At 41.9% G+C, this 26,390-nt stretch overlaps 2 protein-coding genes across 3 annotated transcripts in view; one reads left to right on the top strand and one right to left on the bottom strand.

Annotated features, from left to right (window-relative positions):
• The window catches only part of ARHGAP6 (Rho GTPase activating protein 6), a 502,134-nt gene that overhangs the window by 364,222 nt on the left and 111,522 nt on the right, over window positions 1–26,390 (top strand). The gene's annotated exons all lie outside the window — the stretch shown is intronic.
• AMELX (amelogenin X-linked) lies at window positions 1,188–5,440 on the bottom strand. The gene is made up of 4 exons (XM_049872902.1): window positions 5,387–5,440; window positions 3,466–3,513; window positions 2,074–2,118; window positions 1,188–1,688 (listed from the first exon to the last, which is right to left on the bottom strand). Exons 1-4 carry the CDS (start codon window positions 5,438–5,440, stop codon window positions 1,188–1,190), a joined length of 648 nt encoding a protein of 215 aa, XP_049728859.1.

Here is a 26,390-nt window from a genome sequence, read left to right on the forward strand (position 1 = left end):
TTTAGAATATAAATATTTGAAACTACCCACTTGAAGTCACCTTTCTATAAAGAGTTTTGGCAAGGTGTGAGCTCACTATGAAGTCCACAGCCTTGATTTTTAATGAACAAATCCATGTATTTTCTATACAAAGCCTACCTTAAAAAAAAAATTTTTTTTTTTAGACTAGAATAATCAACTCTAGGCACCATATTATTTGGGATACAATCAATTTTAAAAAATTCTGTCCCGTATTTCTATAAATATATTCATAATTGTGAAGCTACATATGCTAGATACTATAGTATAATTTTTTTTACTGGGAAGCTATGGTATCTGTACTTGGACAGAGCCTTGGAAATTATCTGATCCAGTCACCTCCCCCCACCCCATTTTGAAGAAGGGAAAAACAAACACGCATATATTTGAGGTAACCCAGACCATACCATGGTCTCCTCTTTGGGAAAAAGCCAGAACTAGAACCCAGGTGTCCGGGCCCCCCATCCAGGTCATTTCTATGTCACTCTTCCCTGCTTCTCAGTAACGAATCACCAATAGCATTCACAACTTGTGAAATCACATTGTTTCCTATATGCAGAAATAAGGGTTTATGGGTATGGTTGAGGTCGCCTTATTGACCGTTTCCCATTTATTTAGAAAAGCTTCCCTCCCTTACTGGAAGGAGATTTTGAGCTAAACTATGAAAAATTCTTGCTGAAAGCTTAATCTATAGAATTCTAGCCCTGAAAGGGAATCTTACAGTCTATCTAGTTTAGCTGCCTCCAAGTTAAATTAGACCCTATCTCCCCTAGACAGTCCCCAGGTAGTTGTCCTGAAGGTCTCTAAAGAGATTTCCCACCTCCCTTTTACAGCCTGTTCAAATATTTGTATCTCCTCACTCTCAAAAATTGCCCTTTTTGTATCTTCAGTGCGATTCTAGACTAATCTTACTATTCAACCCCTTGAAGGATAAGGAGAACAGATATTCCCTTATACTGTTGCCCTTAAAATTAATGGGCAATATTTATTCTGGTTGTGATTCAAAATAATTGTAGAATTTGAACCCACCATAAAAGCTCTAGTCTTAATTCCTGAGCCATGCAGATGAATAAACTCATTTACAATGTAAAGTTGCACTACATGCCTTGGACTAATAGAATCATAGACCTGGAGCTACTGCAACTCTGGGGCCTGCATTGTTGGGGAACTCAGAACTCTGGGGGGCAATTTTGCTCCCCCATTCCCCCAGGACTTGTACTATGCCGGCTTCGAGGTGCACTCACCACTTCTTCCTGCTTGGTCTTGTCGGTTGCTGGCCAAGCTTCCAGAGGCAGGTCATGGAGCATGGGGGGCAGAGGCTGTATGGGGAACATCGGAGGCAGAGGTGGCTGTGGTGGCAAGGGCTGGATGGGGTGCACAGGTGGCTGTGGATGCATGGGCTGCTGAGGCTGCGGCTGGACTGGCTGGGGCTGGTAGGGTTGCTGGATGGGTGGAGGGAGGTTTGGCTGATGGTGTTGGGTTGGAGTCATGGAGTGTTGGCCGGGAAGTGGCATCATTGGCTGCTGAGGGACCACGGGCTGCTGAGCGGCCACCATGGGGATGTGGTGATGAGGCTGCAGGGTGTGGCTCTGGGAATGCTGCTGGGACAGCACGGGGATGATTTGGTGGTGCAGCCATCCACCCATGGGCTCGTAACCATAGGAAGGGTACTGGTGAGAAACAGAGAATCACATTTATCATTGGCTCGGTTGACCTCCAGTGGGAGAAGCAGCAATGTTTTCTTTGTCGTTATGGCCGTATGAATAGTTCGTTCTTTTTTTTTTTTATTTTATTCCTTTGCAAGGATTTCTAACTATGCGCACGGACCATTGAAAATCCTATGGAGCACACATTTCTAGTCTGACACTCACGGGGTTGCCATGAGTCAGAATCGCTCCATGGCAACTGGTTAGTTGGTTGGACACAGATATGACTTATTTCAACTGAATTTCCCATTAGTGTCCATATGTGGAGGAGACCTGCTATTTCACTGAATAAGGGGATTTAGATGCAGGCTTAACATTTTAAGGAAGAAAGAACATGATATCTACCTACCGGCTGCCTTATCATGTTCTGGTACCACTTCAAAGGGGTGAGCACCTTAAGAGAGGGAGACATTAGAATACATATGATTTAGTTTAGGTTCCTGAACTAGAAACTCCCTCCTGCAGTCCTGTCAATACTGGTAGCCTGAAATTGTGACTTTACAGACAAGAGAGGAAGGTAAGCATTTGTTGAGGATTTCCTGTGTGTCAGGCTCTGCCTCGCAGCCATCACATGCATGTCCAGCGTTTTCTCACATGCTCTGAGGCAAGTAGGAGCACTCTCACTTTTACTGACAAGGTCACGGAGAGTTACAGAGAGAGACTCATTAACTTGACTGAGGTTCACCCAGTGCCGTCGAGTCAGAGTAGTAAATCTGTTTAATTCCACAGCCCCTGTTCTTTATTGCAGGAGGAACTAATAATAATAATAATGTGACACAATATGTATTTTGTCCTTTTTGATTTGCCGTCCCAATGAAAAAAAAATTAAGACGAGGCAGAAACACTGTCCTTCATCCTAGAAACACAGCTTTACTGGTCAAATACATCAACCTTTTAAACTGTTAACAGCAAGTCCTGCCCCAAATCTCGTTACCATTTTCTTCCACTTGTATGAGTCATAGACTGTTACCTAAACCAGTGAGAGGTAAGAGTTTCATTCCTTTCTAAGCAGTATATACTTGGGGTTTGGGGGTTCCTTCACATAGTAATATAACATTTTAATCTTTACGACAAACAATTGTTAACCATGCTCAAGCTTTATTTAACTCCCCACACAACAGTTTGAGGTGTGGTTATTATTATTATTTCCCTCTTCCAGATGAGGAAATCAGTATTCCAAAGAGAGAACATTGGTTTGCCCAAGGTCATGTGTGCTTAGTACGAGTTTGAGGAGAGCCTCAAACCAGATTCCAGAACTCTCTTTCCAACACACTACAGAGTCTCTCAGATACCACTTGGTTGCTAATCTTTCAGTAAAGCCAAATGAGGGACACACAGAGTGTGAACGTCTTATAATCAGGGGTTTTAAAGCTGGAAAGATCTTAAATAACATCCTACCCAATTCCCGCATTTTCCAGGCTGGGCTAGAACAAGGCTGTTCAGACCCAGTTTACTTTGTGCGCTAACATGGAGCCTTCCTGAGTGGTATTTTATGATGGAGAATTTTCTAGCTATAAGTAGGAGGAAAGACTGAGTCAGAGAGGCTAGGTAGGAAGGTGCTGGGGCAACGCAGGCTTTTAGGTGACCTATCAGGGCTTAATCTGAGAGGCTGGTGGCAGGAACTGAAAAGTGGGACCCTTTGAGAAACATTCTTAATGAAGAATCAACACACTATTCTTTACAGAGCCCAGGGCATTGTTAACTCAAAACAATGGTCAAAATTAGTAAAGAGAAAAATTACCTCATAGCTGAAGTTGATATAACCAGGGTGCCCAGGATGAGGCGGTAGCTTTTTAGGGGGGTGGGGGTGGGGGAAAGAGACGAGAAGGAGAGAGAGGGAGAGAGAGAAGGAGAGATTAAGTCAATATGCAATTGTTTACATTAAGGGAGACTGAAGCTATTCCAAATAAAATCTTTATAGAGCAGAATGTATTTGAGGTCTACTTTTAGTTTATACTTGTATACTCTGTAGGAGAGGTGCCTTCTTATTCTAAAGAGATCCAAAACAGCTAACTGACTTTTCTGGTAGTCACAGATTTATAGTGGGAGAAACTTCTGGAAGCAGAGACCAACACACATTTATTCTCCAGTGCTCTTCGAACCTTCCATGGTGTCAATGAATGCTATCCTATCCTACCCAGCATTTCACTTGCTATAACTCACTCCATGTTGAGAAGAGAGGTATGTTTCTCTCACAAAGTTAGACCATACTAACAAGAGAACTGTCTCACCTTCTCTTGTAGAAGAGGAGGTGGTTAAGTGCTTAAGTATCAAAGGGATTCCTCATAATTGGCATGCAAAGGAAATAATACATCAACAACAAAAAAGAAACGACACGACTAGGTGCCATTTTTTTATGAACATGAGCACAAGATGGGGTGTAGTAAAGCAGAAACCTTGCCAGTCCCATGAAAAATAGTGAGATTTAGGAAGTTTAGGCCAATTCATTTCATTATTCTGTCAACATTTAGTTCAAAACAAAAAGCAGCTTGAATAACGATCTAAACCAGGACTATCCTTTCAAAAGTGAGTACCAAGTGGAATTCTGGTAGATTCCCTGGAGTAGGGTAAAGGGAGAGAGAGTCCTGCAGAGTGGACAAGGGGCAAAGAAAACCTTCCGCAGACACTGAGCTTATCCAGAGTCAGCTCTGTTCTTTAACAATGCTTGTTTCACCACAGGGTTCATTCGCTTTCATCTGAGTGAATTCATCAGGTAACTGCCTTTCCTATACCTTCTTGATAGAAGCCCGGAGAGAGGAGGGTGTTGAATTGAGGTGTGGAAAAGGTCTGAATGTGTAAGGTGCGGGCCCCTCAGGGGACTGGGAGTTGTCTCAATGCAGGACTTCAGGAAGGCAGAGCAGAGGACCTTGGTCTTGTGGGGGAGAGAGGAGGAAAGGAGCAAGATGGGCAAGCTTTGCTGGCCTCTGGTTGTATCAACCGCTCCCTGTGCCACCAAAAAAGCAGCTGGACCTGCATTGCCTGTGTGTGAACTAAGCTTTTCTACCTGTCTAGGAGAGTCCGACTTCCTGGGCTTTGGTACATTTGAATGTAAAATATATCAATATGTAATTGGATAGATAGGATTCTGTGTAGCCACGCAGAAGCCAGGTGCTTAACAGTTGTACCCAGAGGAATGGGGCTCCTGGGAACAGAGAGATGGTTCAGAAAGGAGTATTTCTATCACAGATATCTTACCCCCTAGACAATGCCAGTCATGGAGTTTGGAGGGCAGGGCAATAGTTGGAAATTTAAGACAAACTGGGTTTTAGAAAACACTGGTATTTTTCTTGTAGTATTAGCCTAAGTCTTGGGTGCCCTTTCAAGTATCCCTTCTGAATTTCCTCTGTCCTGAGGTGAGCTCACTTGTTTCTCAAAGCGTGGTCCACAGATCACCTGCCACAGGATCTCCTGGGGTGCTTGTTAAAATGCAGAGTCCTGGGCCCCACCGCAGCTGTATGGAATCAGAATCTTGGGGTGGGGAGAGGCGTCCAAGAATCTATTTTTTTTTAACCAGCTCCTTCAGTGTTTATTAAACACAGAGACATTTGAGGACTTCGGTTCTTGTGTTCTTTTAAACCCTAAAGTTGAGCAACCATGGGGTAGAGTTTTATGTCCAGGCTTGTGAAATTGGACATTGACTTATGCAGGGGCATGATACTCACTGGCATAGCGAAGGCTGCTCCCAGGAGGCAGGCAAACAAAATCCAGGTCCCCATTATGGCCCTGAAACATAAGACAACACCTGCTCTTCTTATTGCTTCTCAAACCTGGACATAATTAATGCTCCACAAAACACGTGTAATCCACATCAGCCCCTTGTTTATAAAAAGGATGGGACCATTCTTTGTGAAGTTATTTTATTCATATTTGATTCCCAGTTCTCAGCTCGTTCTGTTGCTTCTGCAGTCACCATAGTGATAAAGATGCTTTCAAATTGGGTTGAGAACTGAACACGTCGGAGGAATGTGAATAATCTCTCATTACATGATTTGGCCTGCCATTTCCCTGCACCTGTGTCCAGCCTGCAGCGTCAGTGAAGCCAAGTGTAATTTACAACTACTGATTCAAGGAGCAGGGTTAGCTCTAAAAGTTGATGAGATTGTCAAGGTCATTACACATTAGTGCCCAGACCAAAAGGTTGAAGGGTTGAGTCCACCCAGAGGCGCCTCGGAGGAAAGGCCTGCTGATGTGCTTCAAAAAATCAACCCTTGAAAACCCTATGGAACACAGTTCTACTCTGACACACAAATGGAGTCTCCATGAATTGGAATCGACTCAACAGCAAATGGTTTTTTGTCTGATACTTTTAGAACAAGGAGGCACAGAAATGTTTTTAGTAATGTTCACTTGCATTATTATTGGTTAGAAGAAAACAAAGCGTATCTTTTGAGAAAAGACATTAAGTAATTTGCCAAAATGGATTAAATGGGGTCTTGTTTCAGGTGGTTCAACCCTGTAAGTTTTCAGGCAAGCCCCTCAGGTACAGCTCTGAGCCCCAGGGTTAAAAGATGGGGTTAAACAGAAGGGAGAAGACAGACTAATATTCTGGGATTCTTCATGAATTTTAAATGATTCCATATTTCATCAATGGCGTCTTCCTTTTGCTTGGTGCTGCACTGCCCACAAATGGCCCCCCTTGGGACATGAAGCAAAACAGGCTCTCCGAAAATGGGTACTTTGTGGGCCAAATTATTGACTAACTTTTAAAAACTGTCACCAGAAATACCTGAGATTTTTATATCCAGTGAATATAATGTGCAGTAATGCTGGCTATGAAAGAAGTAACACTGAAGTTTTCTACTGCCTACATCTGTTATTCTTTTTTTTTAATATAATTTTATTCTTTTGTTGTTGTTGAGAATATGCACAGCAAAACGTACACCTATTCAACAGTTTCTACAGGTACCATTTAGTGACAGTGATTACATTCTTCGAGTTGTGTAACCATTCTCACTCTCCTTTTCCTAGTTGTCCCTCCCCCATTAACATAAACCCACTGCCCCCTATGGCTCCTATCTAATCTTTCGAGTTGCTGTTGTCACTTTGATCCCATATAGATACCCCAAACCCACTGCTGACGAGTTGATTCTAACTCGTAGCGACACTATAGGACAGAGTAGAACTGTCCATAGAGTTTCCAAGGACTGCCTGCTGGATTCGAACTGCAGACCTCTTGGTTGGCAGCTGTAGCTCTTAACAACTACGCCACCAGGCTTTCCCCCATATAGACAGTTCTTAAAAAAGAATAATGCTCAAGGCAGACTTTTTTTTTTACTAGTTAAGCTAGACTGTTGTTTGGTTTTAAGAAGACTTCAGGGAATATTTTTGGTTTAAGGTTTAAAGATTATCTCAGGGCAATAGTTTCAGGGGTTCATCCAACCTTCATGGCTCCAGGAAGTCTGGAGTACATCTGTTTTTTTAAAGGTTGAATTAATGAGAAAAAATATGGCATAAACATTGAGTTGATGGTTCTGTTTGATGTAATTAAATAAAATGAATCACAGCCCATGAAAGCAGCATTTTACCTTAATTGATCAATAATTAAATAAGTAAATATTTTGCCATTTGTTTTGGCCTCAAAAAGTGCTTTGTGCTTCCAGAATGAAAATTTAAAGAAGTATAGACACTTTGCTGCATTGTGAAGTAAAATAATTCATTTAAGTAATCAGAGTCTAATTACAGTGCAACTAAGCAAGTAACTAAGTATTGATGGCATATAAAGTATTACAAATGTGGAATACATTTGCATGAGTTAAACATGAAATATAGAGAAAGAAGTAAGCAAAATAAAAAGGATGCCTAATTATGAATAAAATCCACATACCTTTGAATGTATTCAGACAGTTTCTGAAACTCAGGGATGCTTGATCCTTTAGACTTCTCCCAACTAGGAGCTCAATTTATACCATTCACAGCCTCTAGAACAACCAATCAGGTTTCTGAAGGAAAAATGTGTTGAGTATAACTAAAAAAAAAAAATCTCCGTATCATGATTTTTTAGCAACCGTGATCAAACATACAACTGGGTGTTGTGCTTAGTGCAATAGAGTCTTTCATTATGGGCAATAATAGGTTTAACAGGCAAAAAGGTTGTCAGCAGGCTGTTTCGTAAGTCAGCAAATTGCAGATATGCCTCGTTTTACTGCACATTGCTTTACTGTGCTTCACAGATACCGGGTTTTTTGCAAATTGAAGATTTATGGCAACCCAATGTCGAGCAAGTCTAATGGTGCCATTTTTCCAGCAGCATGTGCTCACTTCATTTCTCTGTGTCACATTTTGGTAATTTTCACAGTATTTCAAACTTTTTCATTATTATTATATCTGTTATGGTGATCTGTGATGAGTGATCTTTGATGTTACTATTGTAATTGTTTTGGGGCACCAAGAACCGCACCCATATATGATGGCAAACTTTTTTTTTTAATAATTTTTTTTGAGCTTTAAGTGAACGTTTACAAATCAAGTCAGTCTGTCACATATAAGCTTATATACACCTTACTCCATACTCCCACTTACTCTCCCCCTAATGAGTCAGCCCTTCCAGTCTCTCCTTTCGGGACCATTTTGCCTGTTTCTAACCCTCTCTACCCTCCCATCTCCCCTCCAGACAGGAGATGCCAACACAGTCTCAAGTGTCCACCTGATACAAGTAGCTCACTCTTCATCAGCTTCTCTCTCCAACCCATTGTCCAGTCCCTTCCATGTCTGATGAGTTGTCTTCGGGAATGGTTCCTGTCCTGGGCCAACAGAAGGTTTGGGGACCATGATTGCCGGGATTCCTCTAGTTTCAGTCAGACCATTAAGTCTGGTCTTTTTATGAGAATTTGGGGTCTGCATCCCACCGTTCTCCTGCTCCCTCAGGGGTTCTCTGTTGTGCTCCCTGTCAGGGCAGTCATCGGTTGTGGCCGGGCACCATCTAGTTCTTCTGGTCTCAGGATGATGTAGGTCTCTGGTTCATGTGGCCCTTTCTGTCTCTTGGGCTCTTAGTTATCGTGTGACCTTGGTGTTCTTCATTCTTCTTTGATCCAGGTGGGTTGAGACCAATTGATGCATGATGGCAAACTTAAGTTCAGTAAATGTGTGTGTTTTTGGTGCCATGAACCATGCCCATATGATAGCGACCTGAATAGGTAAATGTTGTGTGTGTTCTGACTGCTCCACCAACCGGCTGTTGCCCTGGCTCCCTCCCTCTCCTCGGGCCTCCCTATTCCCTGAGACAGGACAATATTGAAATTAGCCTAGTTAATAACCCTTGAATGCCCTCTAAGTGTTCGAGTGAAGGGAAGGGTCGCATGTCTCTCACCTTAAGCCAGAAGTTAAAAATGATTAAGCTTAGTGAGGAAGCCAAGTTGAAAGCTGAGATAGGCTGAAAGCTAGGCCTCTTGCACTAAACAGTTAGCCAAGTTGTGAAAGCAAATGAAAAGTTCTTGAAGGAAATTAAAAGTGCTACTCCAGCGAACATACAAATGATAAGAAAGCGAAACAACCTTACTGCTGATATGGAGAAAGTTTTAGTGGTCTGGATAGAAGATCAAACTAGCTACAACCTTCCCTTAAGTCAAAGCCTAATCCAGAGCAAGGCCCTAACTCTCTTCAATTCTATGAAGGCTGAGAGAGGCGAGGAAGCTGCAGAAGAGAAGTCTGACGCTATCGGAGGTTGGCTCATGAGGTTTAAGGAAAGGAGCCATCTCCGTAACATGAAAGTGCCAGGTGAAGCAGCAGGTGCTGATGTAGAAGCTACAGCGAGTCATCCAGAACCTCCAGCTGAGAGAGTCGATGAAGGTGGCTACGTTAAATAACAGATTGTCGGCGTAGACCCAGCAGCCTCATGCTGGAAGAAGACGCCGGCTAGGACTTCCACAGCTAGAGAAGAAAACTCAGTGCCAGGTCTCAAAAATGCAAAGGACAGGTGGACTCTCTCGTTAGGGGCTAATGCACCTGGGACTTTAAGTTGAAGCCAGTGCTCATTTACCATTCTGAAAGTCCTAAGGCCCTTAAGAACTATGCTAAATCTACTCAGCCTGTGCCCCGTAAATGGAACACCACAACCTGGATGACAGCACATCTGTTTACAACACGAATTACTGAAAAATTTAAGCCCGCTGTTGAGACCTACTGCTCAGAAAAAAAAGATTTCCTTTCAAAATATTACTGCTTATTGACACTGCACGTGGCCACCCAAGAGCTCTGATGGAGCTGTACAAGGAGATTAATGTTGTTTTCATGCCCATGGATCAAGGAGTAATTTCGACTTTCAAATCTTAGTATTTAAGAAATACATTTTGTAAGGCTATAGCTGTCATAGATAGTGGTGATTCCTCTGATGAGCTCATTGTTGTCTTATTTTAAGAAATTGCCACAGCCACTCCAACCTTCAGCAACCACCACCGTGATCGATCAGTAGCCATCAACACCAAGGCAAGACCCTCCACCAGCAAAAAGATTGGGACTCACTGAAGTCTCAGATGATGGTTAGCATTTTCTAGCAATAAAGTATTTTTTAATTAAGGTATGTGTGTTGTTTTTTTAGATATGATGCTATTCACACTTAATGAACTACAGTATAGTGTAAACATAACTTATATATGCACTTGGAAACCAAAAAATTCATGTGACTCACTTTATTGCTATATTCACTTTATTGCTGTGGTCTGGAACCGAACTCACAATATCTCTGAGGTGTGCCTGGGGTTGCCTGCACATGCTGATAGATTCAGATTTACTTTTAAGAAGCAGCTATGTCATTGTTGGTGCCCTGGTGGCACAGTGGTTAAGAGCTATGGCTGCTAACCAAAAGGTCAGCAGTTCAAATCCAGCAGCCGCTCCTTGAAAACCCTGTCTATAAGGTCACTATGAGTCGGAATCGACTCATGGGAATGAGTATACGTCATTATCTACTCCTTGGTTCTATCAAATATAAAATTGTTCTAGCTTGATGGTTAGATTTTTTCTAGTGTAACCAAGATGTCTGCTAGGGTTTCCCAGTCCTTCAAAATCAGGATAAATTCATTAAATCCCTTATTCTGGTAAAAAAAAATTTAAAAACTCTCCTCAATATTTCTCTGAGGGATTATAATTTTGGAATCCCAAAAAAAAAAAAAAAAAAACAGTTGCTGTTGAGTAGACTGTGATGAATGCAGACCCCATGTTTCTCAGAGTAGAACTGTGCTTCATAGGGCTTTCAACGGCTGATTTTTTGGAAGTAGATCACCAGACTTTCTTCTGAGTTCTTCTGGGTGGCCTCGAACCTCCAACCTTTAGGTTAGCAGCTGAATATATTAACCTTTTGCATCACTCCGAGACCCCAATTTCAGAATCACCACTGGTCTGTTTCCTGTTTCCATTGGAAGTGTGTTCCCTCTTGCCTGTGGCTACTCTTTGGTCACTACTCTGGTGTCCACTCAAAGAAGGGACAAAGTCCCTTCTCCTTGAGTCCACCCCGCAACCCATTTGCCATCCAAGCAACCATGAACTCAAGGTTATTGCAGTAGCAAAGCTTTTACTGACAATCTGAAGGCCGAGGCAGGGGACATTTCACACACCAGGCAACACATGAAAAAATGTATTTTAACCCTTACAAACGTGGATCACAGGGATAGTGCTTTGGCCGCCCATCCCACCAAGCAACTGAGCCTCTGTCACCCTGCTGCTGCTTCTTTGCCCACGCCCTTCTAGCCCGTTTCCACTTTCCCTCATACCGTGATCAGTTGTTGTTGTGTTGGTTCTGACTCATGGTGACCCCATGTGTGTCAGAGCAGAACCGTGCTCCATGGGGTTTTCAATGGCTGGGTTTTTGGAAGTAGATCACCAGGCCTTTCTTCTGAGATGCCTCTGGGTGGACTCAAACTGCCAACCTTTCAGTTAGAAGTTGATCACTTTAACCATCCAAGGACTCTGAAGTAGTCACTAGCTGGCCCTTTACAGAAAGCGTTTGCAACCCCTGGTCTAATATCTGATTATGTCATCCTAACCAGAGTGACCCTCTCTTTTTCAGAGCCTCTTCACTGTCTCTTTAGTTGCATTGTACCCATGTTCGCAGAAGCTTCTCCTTCACCTAAATAACAACAATTAAAGCCCTTACGTCTCTTAAAAGAATCTCTGACCTAGGTCTTTAATTCATACTTTTTAAAAAATCCTTCAGCCTTAGTAAAGCACACGGGTTTATTCTGGAATCTAATCATTTAAAAAGATCAAATTTGTAGCTAGTGACGAGAGATAGCTGTCCAGTTTCCCAACAGTATTAGATCAATAAAGGAAATATTGAATAAATACCCAGACACAATTGGTGTTATAGCCGAATCTCTTTGAATATTTATGAAGTTTGTGCATGTCTATATATTTTTATATAGATGCTCCACCTTGGCTGAATTAAATTTAAGGAAAAAATATGCATAAAAGGCGATGTAGTAATGATTAAGAGCTGGGGTTTCAATTTACATGGATCGTGAATCCAGCTTCGCTGCCGGTTAATGGCCCATTGACAAGTTATGTAGCCTGTCTTAGCCTCGGTTGCCTCATCTGTAAAATGGGAGTAATTATAGAACATTTCTAAGAGGATTAGCAAGGAGCCCTGGTGGCGCTGTGGTTAAAGCACTTGGCTGCAAACTGAAAGGTCGGCCGTTTGAACTCACCAGCTGCTCCTCAGGAGAGAGATGTGGCAGTCGGCTTCGATGAAGATTACAGCCTTGGAAACCCTATGGGGCAGTTCTGCTGTCCTATTAAGGTCACTATGAGTTGGAATCGACAGCAACGGTTTTGGTGTTTTTTAAGAGGATTAGCTTGAAAACTAAATGAGAGGCATCCCTGGGGAAGTGAAAAGTCATTCATCACCTCCCCAACCCCACCACCTGGCTCACAGTAAATGTTTTTAGAAATGCTAACCAATAAAATTCTAACGTGATCTTTGGGGATGAAGCCATAGAGAATGAATAATCCTCCTGAAGAAAGGTAGACCTTTCAAGTCAAGGGGGAGAGATTGCAAAGAAGGAAGTGGAAGGTTTTAACAGGCAAAAATGGTTGCATTATGGTGAACATAGAATATGGTTCTTTTTGATCCTGCACCATCCTCACAATCATTGCTATGTTTGAACCCATTGTTGCAGCCACTGTGTCATCATACTAGCAGGATGCTGATGCTAGCAATTTCCCCCCGCTGATTTACTGCTTCTAATTTACAGTGGTCTGAAAAACCAGATGCCCAAGCTCGTTAGATGGATGCTCGGCCTGCAATTAACGGAAAGATCTGTGTGGAGGTGTGTGTCAGGGAGGGGGCTCACCTGTGAGAAAAGTGCAAGCATTGCAGTCGGGTAGTATTGACTTTTGACTGCTGGGAGGGTGTTTTGTTTTTGTTTTTGCTTCCTCCCCTTCTTACTCACTTGTTCTCAACAGCATTTGGGATACGTATGTGATCTTTAGGAGCCCTGGTTGCACAGTGGTTAAGTGCTTCACTGCTAACCGAAAGGCTAGTGGTTTGAACTAACTAGCCCCTCCGTGGGAGAAAGATGTGGCCGTCTGCTTCCGTAAAGATTACAGCCTTGGACACCCGGTGGGGGAAGTTCTACTCTGTCCTGTAGGGTTACTATGAGTCAGAATCAACATGACAGCAACAAGTGTTGTTTTTTGTTTTTGTTTTTATGTGATCTTTGGAAAAGCTACATATTATGAGCCCCAGCAGACTTTCTTATCATTGATGGGAACTCAACCGTTCCGTCTTCTTTTAAAGCAGTTCCAAGATTGTCCAAGACAATAACATATTCTGGAATAATTTCAAGAGAGAGAAGTTTTATGTAACTGGAACCAAAGTCAGCTTTTAATATTTCTTCTGTGGATATTTGCATTTAAGAAAATCTCATTTCCTAGAATGGCTTTTTGCTGAGGTGGAGTTGCACCCTCCTTGGATTTTAGGCGTGCTACCACCAATTGATTTTGACAAATGCTCTGACTTCAATCACACTGCAACCCTTGGAAGTCAGATATTGTGTCTTATATTTCCTTGGGAGTTCTATGATATCTAGAAAAATCTCTTATGCCAAGTAAGTGCTAGATAAATGCATTGACTAATGGAAAATGTAGAAGAGTTACCCATGACATTTTGAAAACATAAAAAATGACCATAACCTATGTAGATTCTCCATAGACAAAGAAATCATGCAGTGATTTAGATGGGCCTTTTGAACAGGCCCTGGTGGCGCAGTGGTTAAGTGTTTGCCTGCTGACCAGAAAGTCAGCAGTGGGAATTCTTCACCTGCTCCTTGGAAACCCTATGGGACAGTTCTACCCAGCCCTGTAGGGTCACTGAGTCGGAATCGACTCAACAGCAACAGGTTAAAGTAGGTAATTTCATACTGCTGTGAACTGCTCACATGGGCTTTCGTGCAAATGGCCTCTGGTGAGGACCTAAAAAGGAAGATGCTATAAAAATTGTAGAATCCATTATCATAAGATCCTTATTACATTTGGCTCTGACCACCTAGTTCAAATTTTAGTAAACTGCAAATGAATTTACAATGATAGATTAATTTGAGTTTCTCTTCTTTATGACTGAGTTTTTTTTGCTTAATATAATAAAGCTTTATCATTATTACTACTACAATTATTAGATTTTTAGGCTTCTAAAATCTTTTCAGCCCCAGGTGTAGTCAGTGGTTCATTTGGGTGGGCTGAGGAGGGGAATATTAATTGTATACAGGCCCAGCCCCGACTTTCAGCCTCTTGCACAATGAGTCTGCATTAACTGATACGCACGTACTGAGTCCTCAGGGACAGATGGAGCGATAGCCCGTGCATGCTGTTTTCAGAGGATAATATAAAGCAGAAAGTGCTGTTTACGACTTAACCTTTCAAAGAAAATGTCTAGCGATAAGGGGGGCTGGTAGAAATGAAATATGTCATGTAACATTTAAAATGAGGATGTCAACCTGTGTTTGTTGACTCAGAAAGATGTTTGTGGCACATCACTGAGTGGAAAAAAAAAGATTTTTAAAGGGCTCCTTCCTCAAAATTATGTCTGCTCGCTCCATTGAGAGATGTGGCAGGAGCTGTTGACCAAAACGAAACCTTAACGGTAATTCTCCAAGGGACGCCTTCTTGAAAGTCTCTGGGTAGCCAAGAGTTCATTTTCTTTCCTTTAAATAATCTGTGAATGCAACAAACACAGCAGGGCAACTGTGAGAAGTTTGGGGTATAACATTTCTCATTCTTATGCAGCAAGAGTGATGTGTGAGGGCCGCAGCTGAATTCCCTCTAAGACCTGGACTCATTTAGTGTTTGTTCTCGGTGGTGGGGCGGGGAGTTGATCTTAAAATCAAAGAAAAACACAGCGAAACATATATGTGCATATTTTTAAGTGAGAGTGTCCCTTTCAGCTGAGTAGTGGAAACTGTCTTAGTAATATAAGCATTCACAGGAGAAGCTCTGTCTTAATAATATAAGCATTCACAGAAGAAGCTGATATAGCTTATAATTTGAAAGGTCTGTCAGCCTTTGCTAAGTAAGTGCCTACCCAAAGTGCCTGGTGGGGCAATTTTCAGTAAGGGAAATTATATACAGATGGATAGTATGTTATGTCAGTTATAATTAACTGGTAACTGTTGGGAGTGGAAATGTTACATCTGTGTTAACTGAGGTAACTCAGTCATGTAAAAACAGGCATTTGTATTTCCGTTTATTGGGCAGAATATACCAAGGTAAGCTGCACGTTCCTCTCCTGAGGTTCAATGTACTCGTAAATGGATGGGTAGTTTTTAAACAAAATCAAGATGGTATGGTGGAGAGAGCTGGGTCTTGGGCACCGTGCAGCCGGGGTCAGAATAGTTGCAGGAGCTGGGGACCCTGATGTCCAAAATTCTATGATGGCTTGTTGAAAGGAGTGAAGAGACGTATAGGGGAAAGGAGCATGATAGTTATTTAGATGAAAATTATTGTTCAAAAGACATCTGATGGGGAAAATCACCCATGGGGGGGTATTAAAAAATATATATAAATTGTTATTTAAAAAAATAAAATAAAATAGCATAAGCCAGTGTTTTTTACTTTCATGCCCAAACATTCTAAATCATTATAAACCACAAGTTACAAATCTTTTCATTATAATCATGGTGTCAGTACTTCAAAAAGCATATAAATTTGGAGCTGGGACGTTCACTACAACTTTTAAGAACATATGAATGGTCTTCAAAGAGTTTTACTTAAGTTAACTTTAAAATTATTCTGCAACCTGTGAACACCCCCCACCCCCGAGCAGTAAAAGGAAGCCTAAGATTTGATTTATACTGTGGCAAGTGAAAACAAGTGGGCAATCACAGTTGGATCATATAGGACTAATCTCACTTCTAATCTGGAATGGGGGAAATAAGGGAAACTCGTGGGCTTCAGAAATACCTAAATTTCAGAAAGTCCGTTTGTAAGAGTGACCCCTTTTCTGTTCCAGAATGTGTGAGTGGAGGAGGCATTCATCCACCCCACGTATAAACGAACAGGCGGAAGAAAGTAGTGTCTATGAGCCATTCCACTTCTCAGGATCTGCCCTGCTCAGAGTAGCACTCTTAGAATGATGGAGGCAATCGTTGACACATTTCCTGCTCCCAGTGCGGAGGAAGTGTTTTCTCACATTGCTTCAGTCTGTGCAACCTTGCCCCTCTGGGACTTGATATCAGACCAAAGTTAGTGAGCCCAGATTTATTTATGGGAAGGCTACCAGTGAACTATTTGCTGACCGGCCGACTCTCACTCATGATGACTTCACACGTGTCAGAGTAGAACTGTGCTCCGTAGGGTTTTCAATGGTTGATTTTTCAGAAGTGGATCATCAGGCCTTTCTTCTGCAGAGTGGCTGAGTGAATTTGAACTGCCAGCCTTTCAGTTAGCAGCCAAGTGCTTAACCATTTGTACCACCAGAGCCCCTTTACCCTGTCCCTTAGGAGGTGGAATAGATAGAGCATCTGACAGAGCCACCATACAATTGGATGAGAGCTAAACTTTTGGAAAAACCTATTTGTGTGGTGGTTCTTCTGGAGAAACCTATTCCCCACTTAGCACAGACAGCACAGCCTCATGGAAATCTGCTTGAATTAGTCATGTGACCAATCTTAAGCTCAGGAATCTTGAATTCTTGTCTACAGTATGCTATGGAATGCCAGGACCTCTTTCCAGATCTTTCTATGACACAGTAATAGTCGTATCTTCTTAAAAACGTGAGTTGGGATCACATAGACCCATGGGTCTCCACCAGAGTGATTTTGCTCCCCAGGGGACAGTTGGCACGGTCTGGAGAGATTTTTGGTTGTCACAACTTGGGGAGGGGGAGCTGCTAAATGGTATTGAATGGGTAGAGGCCAGGGATGCTGCCAGGAACTGAACTCCTCATTTTTTTCCACCTTTATTTTTTTATTCCTCAAAAATTGAGAAGACAAAGTGTATGAGTTTCCTATTGCTGCTGTAACAAATTACCATAAACTTTGTGGCTAGAATCAACATATATTTATTATCTCATTTTTAATTTCGGAGGTCAGAAGTCCACATGGGTCTCACTGGGCTAAAAAGTCAAGATGTTGGCAAGGCTACATTCCTTTTTGGGGGTTCTAGGGGAGAATCTATTTCCTTGTCCTTTCCAGCTTCTAGAGGCTACCTGTAACTCTTGGCTCGTGGCCATCTTCCATCATCAAACCCAAAAATGGCAACTCAAGTCTTTCTCACATTGCATCACTCGGACACTGACCCTTTTCCCTCTCTGTTCCACATTTAAGGACCCTCGTGATAACATTGGGCCCACTTGGATGATCCAAGATAATCTCATTATTTTAAGGTCAGATGACTAGCAACCTCAAATCCATCTGCAACCTTGATTCTCCCTCGCCATGGTAACATAACATCTTCATGGGTTCCAGGGATTAGGACATAAACATTTTTTGGAGGTCATTTTTCTGCTTTCCATACAAAGCATTCTTTTTCTCACCAAAAAACTTTGTGTTATAGGGAAGAATCTTGGAGGGAATCCAATTGGGCTCAATCTCTTTATCAATTCAGAAATTTTCTTGCAAATTCCTCCAAATTCGACCATCTGATACTGGCTTCTCAGCTAGACTGTAAGCTCTATCTTATAGCAGACCCACATCTTACACTTATTCTCCATCTCCCCTCCCCAGTGCCTAGAAGAGAGTTGATCTCGTAGTAGATGTTCCACAAACACTCTTTGATTGATACAGATACACTGTTTTCGAGCTAGGGCTCTCCATCAGTACATGTTGTTGTTGTTAGCTTCCACTGATTCTGCCCCTGTGACCCCATGCACAGTGAAATGAAACGCCACCTGGTCCTGCCATCCCCATGATCGATTTTGAATCGGACCGTTGTGATTCATAGGGTTTTCATTCGCTGATTTTTGGAAGTAGATCACCAAACCTTTCTTCCTAACCCTTCTGAGTCTGGAAGCTCCACTGAAAGCTGTTCAGCATCATAGCAACACAAAAGTCTTCACTGACAGACGGGTGGGGTCTGGGCGTGAAGGGCATTAGCCGGGTCTTCTGCACGGAAGGTGAGAATTCCGCCACTGAACCACCAGTGCCCCCATATGTTCATATGTGGGCTGTGGAAACTTGCCTCTATGAAGCTGTGAGAGTATTGCCAAATATTCCCAAGCCTTAGTTGCCTCATTTATAAAATGGGTATGATAATATCTTTATAGATATTGTTTGGGGGATCAAATGAAATGATGTGAACAAAGCACTTGGAGCAGTGTTTAACCATGTTGTTGTTGGGTGCTGTCGAGTCAATTCCAACTCATAGCGACCCCATGTGACAGAGTTGAACTGCCCCCATAGGGTTTCCTTGGCTGTAATCTTTATGGAAGCAGATAGCCAGGTCTTTGTCCTTTGGAGCCCCTGGGTGGGTTCCAACTGCCAACCTTTCAGTTAACAACCAAGCACTTAACCATTGCATCACCAGGGCTCCTTAGTGTTTAACCATAGTAAGTAATAAAGTGGGAGTTATAAAAAAATTTTTTTTCTTGTGTGAAACACCTGAAGCCATAAAATGGGAGTGTATCACCCTGTGATGATTTTCTGGGAAAGCGGCACAGCTGAGGTCAGCTCCTATTATATCTATTTACAAAGCGCTTCTTGAGTAGCCAAGGACCCCTGGTGATACAGTGGTTAATTGAAGCGCTCGGCTGCTAAGCAAAAGGTTGGCAGTTCAAACCCACCAGCTGGTCCCCAGGAGAAAGATGTGGCAGCCTGCTTCCATAAAGATTTACAGGCTTGGAAACCTCATGGGGGCAGTTCTCCTCTGTCCTACAGGGTCACTATGAGTCAGAATCGACTCAACATCTGTGGGTTTGGTTTTGGGTCTTGAGTAGCCACCTAACTACTTTCTTCATGATGTAATTTTAGAAGTAGTGGTTCTCCACCCCATCTATACCATGGAAACACTCCTTAAGTAACTTTTTAAATAATATCCATGGCTGGGTCTCATTCCACCAAAATTTGATTGGTCTGGGATTAGGGGTACCTTGGACTCAATTAATAAAAAACAATCTCCAGGTGTTACTAAGGAGCAGCCAGGGTGGCGAACTGCTGTTTCACTGGAGCAATCCTCCCACTCACACTGGGGTTTTGAGTCACCTGGGAGCTTTAAAAGCTATCCATGGCTAGTACCACCTCCAGGAATTCTGTTTCAGTTGAACATAAGGTGGAGCCAAGGTTGAGATCAATGACATACGTCTTGTTGCACTTTATGAATTAATACTTACACTTGTCTATTAGCCCTCTCTTGGATCCCTGGTGGTGCAGTGTTAAGCGTTTTGCAGCTAACCAAAAGGTCAGCAGTTTGAATCCACCAGGCGCTTCTTGGAAACCCTATGGGGCAGTTCTACTCTGTCCTAGAGGGTCGCTATGAGTTGGAATCAACTTGACAGCAACGGGTTTGGGTTTTTTGTCTGTCTGTTTGTTTGTTTTTGGTCATTAGCCCTTTCTACCACCCGTCAGTTTGTCATACTTCGTTGGCTTGCCTGTTGCTGTGATGCTGGAAGCTCTGCCGCTGGTATTTCAAATACCAGCAGGGTCACCCGTGGTGGACAGGTTTCAGTGGAACTTCCAGACCAAGACTAGAAAGACCTAAAACAGCCTAGGAAGAAAGGCCTGGGGGTCTACTTCCAAAAATCAGCCAATAAAAACCCTGTGAATGACAACAGAATATTGTCCCATATAGTGTTGGAAGATGAGTCCCCTAGGTTGGAAGACACTCAAAATACACAGTGGCTAAATAATGGGTTCAAACATACCAACAATTATGAAGATGGCACAGGACCAGGCAACGTTTCACTCTGTTATACATGAGTCGCCATGAGTCAGAACTGACTCGACAGCAGCTAACAACAACACTAGCCCTTTACCGTTTATGGCAAGTTGTAGTTTTATCAACTTTGCCCAAATCAGTGCTGTTGTTGTTTTTGTTCTCCTTTCAGTGGATTTCCATTCAGTGGTTTGGGTAGAATTACAAACACTCATTGCAATGACATGTGTGATGATAAAGGTAGTATCTGACCCACAGAGTATCAGCAGTTTTGGCAAGATGGAAGACCCACAGCGAGCACTCAGAAAATGTTTGCTGCTGATGGGCATCTCAGTGTCTTTCATGGTCTCTTGGTTTATTCACGAGTGTTTCATTTCAAACTGAATCTCTCACAGAGTCTGCGTGAGACTGCTAAAGTGTTGATTTAGTGGATGGACGAATTTCAGGAGCCACCCGTGTGAGGGGGTTTCTTTGACTGTAGCTGTTTTGATTTTTCCTTTCCCTCTGATATGTGGTTTTGTTCATTTAATCAAACAAATCCAGTTGTTTTGTCATTTTGTAGACACATTCTATGTGTGGCCAAGAATCTTGTTTGTGGTGGCCACACCACAACTAGATTTGAATGCAAAGCAGCCCAGCAAACAAGTGCTAATTTGAATCAATTGTTAAGATTGCCAGCAACAAACCAAGGTAACTTCCATTACTGAGTTCAATTAGCAACCCGGTGGGCAAAGCACTGTGTTTATTCCATTATCATTTCCTTAACAATGAAATAATAACAGTCTCAAATTCAAGGCATTTTTTGTTCATTTTAACTTTCTCCATGTCCTTTTTTTAATTACAAAAATAATCCAAAAACCAAACCTGTTGCTTTCGAGTTGATTCCTGCTCATAGTGACCCTGTATGACAAAAGTAATACATGTTTGTAAATAAATCCAAACAATAAAGAAATGCATGAGACAGGGTCCCTAAGAATCCCACCCTTGAGCGATAACCACTAGAAACCATTTGAAAATATAATTCCAGAATTTTCCATGCATACACTGATAAATATTTCTCGTAAATATTATAATAGACATAGCATCCCTGCTGTTCCACAATTTCTCCGTTTAGCTAAATGTATACAGGAAGAGAGAGTTCATTTTTCTTAATGGCTGTAGAGAATTCCATTGTATGAATATCCCATAGCTTACTTAGCCAGTCACCCACTGATGGACACTTAGGTTATTGATATTTCTTTTTTAAAAGAAGAATTTTTTTTTGTAAAGTATAACACACAAGTAGAAAAGTACACATGATATAAATGTGGAGCTTTATGAATGTCCACCAAGGGAACCCACCTGTACCAGATGAAGAAACAAGACAACCAGCAAGCACCCCAGGGCCCCTTGGACTCCCATCCAGTACTTCTGCCCAACGGGGGACTCCAGTCTTCTCATAGCACACATTGGTTTTGCCTACTTTTGTACTTTGTATGAATGATATCATACAGTATGCTTTCTTCTGTATCAGGTTCTTTTGTTCACCGTGATACCCGTGAGACTCATCCATATTGTATGTGGTTGGAGTTTGTGCATTCTCATTGCTACGTAGTATTCCATTGTGTGAATATACAACAATTCTTCTATTCTACTTTGATGGACAGTTGGATAGTCTTAGGTTATTGTGAATAAGTACACTTCTATGAATCTTCTCATATGAGTTGGAATCAACTCAACAGCAACAGGTTCGGTTTTTTGGTTTTTTGGTATGAATGTTTTAGAACATGCCTTTTGGTGAATCTATGCAAGTATTTCTATTGGTTTTATTTTTGACTTTTTGGGGGGACTAAGATAGTGTTAGAATGAATATCTGTGTGAATATATTTGCACATTTTGAAAATAATCCTGTAAAATAAATTCTTAGAAATAGAATTACTGGATCAAATGCACAATTGCATTTTGGGTAGACGTGGCAGAACTGTTCTCTGAAGAGATTTCCACCTCGAACAAACCATTGTGGCTGCATCCCTTTGCTGTTGCCATCATCTCTGACGAAGATGCCGCTGCTTCTGTGTTTTCTGGATTATAAGGCAAGGCTAATGAAAACCAGAATCTTCTTTCTGGCCCTTTACAAACAATCCCTAGTGGGCCAGTGCCTCTCTCATCTGTCCACTGAAGGACAAGAAGAGAAAATTACCTAGTTTCCCAGGGTGGTGGGGCATAGTATGAAACTAGCAGCTTTAAACCCTGAAGTGATGCTCAGCATTTACCCTCAAAACTTGGAGTAAATTGATGCTACCAGAAGAAGTACCACATGGATCCTGTGGCTTTCAGTGTCCTTCACCTGCCAGGTTGAGATTGTCTCATTTCCCAGGTTGTCATAAAGAATTAAGTCCCAGAAATGAGAATCACATGAGTTACCGACACATGGCCAATTCAAAATACCATATCATTTGGGAGGCATTAGTCTGGAGCAGATTGCCAACCTCAGAGCTATTGACGTTTTTGGCTGCATCACTCTTTGCTGTGAGGGGCTGTCCTGTGCATTGTAGGATGTTGAGCAGCCTGCCTGGCCTCCACCCACTAGGTGTTAGTAGGTCCCCCTTCTCCAGTGTAACAACCAAAAATATCTCCAGACATTTCACCTTGGGGGTGGAATTTCCCCCAGTTCAGGTCCACTGGGCTAGAGCTTATGTAGGACCCTGGCTCCACCACTTGTTCTTGTGTGACCTCATGCAAAGTACCTAAACTCTCTATGCCTCAGTTTGCTTATCTGTAAAGTGGGGACATTAGTAATGATATTTAATCAGTTGTTGTAAAGATTGAATGAGATTCTTAACGTGAAGCTCTTAGCACAGTCTTTGACACAAACTAAGTATTCAAAGCTTTTAGCTTTATTAGTTGTAGCATTTATTTTTATTTCTTTTTTAAAAAATCTCTTAAAATGGTAGAAAAAAGTTTTTACATATGTACTCTGGAAAAGGATGTGGATAATGGGTATCTGAAAAACATCAAAGGACAGTGGGCTCATAGCTCTTGGAACAGGCGGTGGGAAATGTGGCAAAAGCGTTATTTCAGTGCTACGAAGGCAAACAATGGCATTAGGTTGTATCTCTCTGTTCCTTCTCAAATTAACATTTATGGAAACCAGAATTTGTGGAAAATGGACTTTGGCAGCAGAATTAGGTGTTTTTAAGAACATGCTCAATCACCATGAGGAAATATTTTACTGCTTTACTCTTGTTAATATGGAACTAATAAATCTTCATTAGTTGGTATGCACGATTACAATTAATGTAACTACTATTACAAATAATAAAAATATGTCAGAACTAAGAAGATCATATTGTTTTGGATATTATTTAGTGGAGGATTTTATCTATTATGAGCTTTACTGGGTTGATTCTTGCCTGATATCCTCTTTTCCCACCAGAGGTCTAACTTTTGTAAAGCCGGACCCCTCTTGTCAGTGGGACAGACAGAGAGAATCCCGGACCAGGCGGCAGACTTGGAGTGTGAAGCCAGGGTTGTGTCTTAGCGCAGTCAAGGTGCAATCTTGACGAGGTCCTTCGTCCCTTTGAGCCTCAGATGCTCAACTGGGCAGACGGGATTAGTTCGGTATCTCCCAAGTGCATTCTGAGGAATTTGAGCAATACAAAGAGATGTTCTGAAAATAAAGACAAAAAGGAGGTGGGTTTATGGCAAATGTATTTACCAGGTAATGATGATTACACATATCTGAGAATATACCAAAAACCACTGATTTCTACACTTTAAAACGGTGAATTTTATGGCTCATGAATTGTATTTTAATAATAATAATAATAAATGCATCCATTAGTTACAGCTCCGAAAGCCCCTCTATTATTTTGTTGTTGTTGTTAGTTGTCATCTAGTCAATTCCAACTCATGGCAACCCCATGTATGCAGAGTAGAATTGTGCGCCATAGGGTTTTCCAGGCTGTGACCTTGTGGAAGCAGATTGCTAGGCCTGTCTTCCCCAGTGCCTCTGGGTGGGTTTGAACTGCCAGCCTTTTGGCTGATAGTTGAGCGTTTAACTATTTGTACCACCTGTTATTTTAGTATAATTTATTTATTTAATGAATTCACTGCAGTTTATTTTTCTATTTACAATTCATTTAAATGTTTCATTGCTCAGAGGAAGCTGTATTTTTCATATATCAAAGCAAAAGTCTTTAGCCAGGTTTGTGAAATGATTTTCCATTTATCATTTAAAGTAGTATACTGAGAAAACATTTGTGGAAAAAAAGTCTGGAAACTGGCAACGAAAAAACCAGATTTGTGCCGTTGAGTGCAGATGGTTTGTTTTTATGCCATACCTGTCATTCTGGGTCATTTACAAATTAGCATCTCTCTGATCAGTTGCCCCTTTTACATGTTTTACACTTGATAGTAAAAGCTGGTGTATTATTTCCTAGGACCACCATAACAAAGCATCACAAATTGTAGGTGGCTTTAAACAACAAAATTTATTATCTCACAGTTTGGAGACTGTTGTTGTTGTGTGCTGTTGAGTCGATTCCAACTCATAGCAACCCTATAGGACAGAGTAGAACTGGCCCATAGGATTTCCAAGGAGCAGCTGGTAGATTCGAACTGCCGCCGTTTTGGTTAGCAGCTGAGCTCTTAACCACTTCACCATCAGGGCTCCTCCGTTTGGTCCAAATTCAGGGTGTTAGCAGGGCCATGTTCTCTCCACAGGCTCTAGGGGTAGATCCTTTCTTTTCCGTCTCAGCTTCTGGTAGCCCTAGGCGTTCCTTGGCATTCCTTGCCTTGTAGAGGCATCTTCCCATGGCTGTCTTCCCCCTGCGTCTGTCTCTCTGTGTCTCCTCCTGGTTTATAAGAACACCGCTCAGATGGCATTAGGACTTACCCTACTCCAGTATGATCTCATTAACTTAGCTGATAGCATCTTCAAAGACCCTAATTCCAAATCAGATCATGTTCACAGGTATAGGGGTTAAAACTTCAACGTATCTTTTTAGCAGACGCGATTCAATTCATAACAGCTGAAGAGCAAGGTTTTTCCCATTTCACTCGAAGTGATTTTAGCTACTTCAAGACAAATGTCCTAATAGAAATATCCCTTGCTGGGCTTGATGTTTGCATGCAATAGACACAAATGGTTTTCTGTATAGACCCAGAAGTGCTACTCTTCCCAAAATGTCCTTTCCACCAACATGTATGTGAAAGTACAAAAATACAAGACACTATTCTGAGTGCTATTTCTCCTCATGGAATGTGCAGTCTAGCCAGGGAAAGAAGAAGGCACAAAGATAGAGAATCAAATAGCTTTCCAGTGTTTAAATAGAAGTCAAGAAAAGAGCTGAAATGTCAGAATTAATTCACAATCTATTAGCGAATTAGGGGGAAGGGGGTTGAGTGTAATAGTTACATACCAGCTGTCGTTGAGTGGATTCTGACTCACAACGGCATCATTGTGTCAGCGTAGAACTGTGCTCCATAGGGTTTTCAATGGTTAATTTTCGGGAAGTAGATTGCTAAGCCTTTCTTCTGAGGTGCCCCTGGGTGGGACGAACTGCTCACCTTTCGGTTAGTAGCCAAGCAGTTAACTGTTTGTGCCAACCAGACGGTTACATAGGATGGAGATACCTTATGAGGTTAGTTTTTTTGGAAAATAGCTCACGTTTGAACATTCCCAAGCCCTCTCTTCTTCCCTCAATGTGACGTCACACGCAATTTATTACACATCTCAAGTGTCTGCCATTTGGGGCCTTAAATGAAGCAGGTTTGCCTCCTTGTACAACCACAAAATGGATTTCCTTTGGTCATTTCTTCATTCATTTTGCAGAGCGCTGTAGGAAACACCCTTGTGTTCCAGAGGATATGGTTTTCGTGTTCATTTGATACTTTCTGTGATGGCTCATTTGTAATGGCTTCTGCCTTAGTGCCCTACGACTGTCATAACAAAATAGCACAAGTGGGTGCCTTTAAACAACAGGAATTTATTGTGTCACGGTTTTGGAGGCTAGAAGTCCAAATTCAGGGTGTTGACAGAGCTATGCTCTCTCTCTGTCCTCTCGAGGGGAAGATTCTTCCTTGTCTTTTCCAGCTACTCTTCGCTCAGGGCATTTCTTGGCATGCTTTGGGCTTGTTAGATATATCGTCACGTGACATCTCTCTTCGTCCTGTGTAACACTGTCTCCATGTCTCTACTCTTTGATAAAACACCACTCAGAAAAGATTAGGACCCATCCTGCTCCCCTATGACCTCATTAACTTAACAAAAGATAACAAAAGAAAAACCCTGTTTCCAAATAAGGTCACATTTACAGGTACAGGGTTTACAACTTCAGCATGTGTTTTGGGGGCAGACACATTTCAATCCATAACATCTTCTCAGAGGAGATGTTG

The sequence above is a fragment of the Elephas maximus genome, chromosome X (genome assembly GCF_024166365.1).
Source record: "Elephas maximus indicus isolate mEleMax1 chromosome X, mEleMax1 primary haplotype, whole genome shotgun sequence".
Classification (NCBI taxonomy): Eukaryota; Metazoa; Chordata; class Mammalia; order Proboscidea; family Elephantidae; genus Elephas; species Elephas maximus.

What these genes read in the sequence shown, in the direction of transcription:
- AMELX (XM_049872902.1), bottom strand. Translation starts at nt 5,440, where the DNA reads ATGGGGACCTGGATTTTGTTTGCCTGCCTCCTGGGAGCAGCCTTCGCT. An exon ending in GAGCAGCCTTCGCTATGCCA is followed by an intron (nt 3,514 to 5,386) that starts GTGAGTATCATG and finishes CCCCCTAAAAAG; the next exon opens with CTACCGCCTCATCCTGGGCA. An exon ending in ATATCAACTTCAGCTATGAG is followed by an intron (nt 2,119 to 3,465) that starts GTAATTTTTCTC and finishes CCCTCTCTTAAG; the next exon opens with GTGCTCACCCCTTTGAAGTG.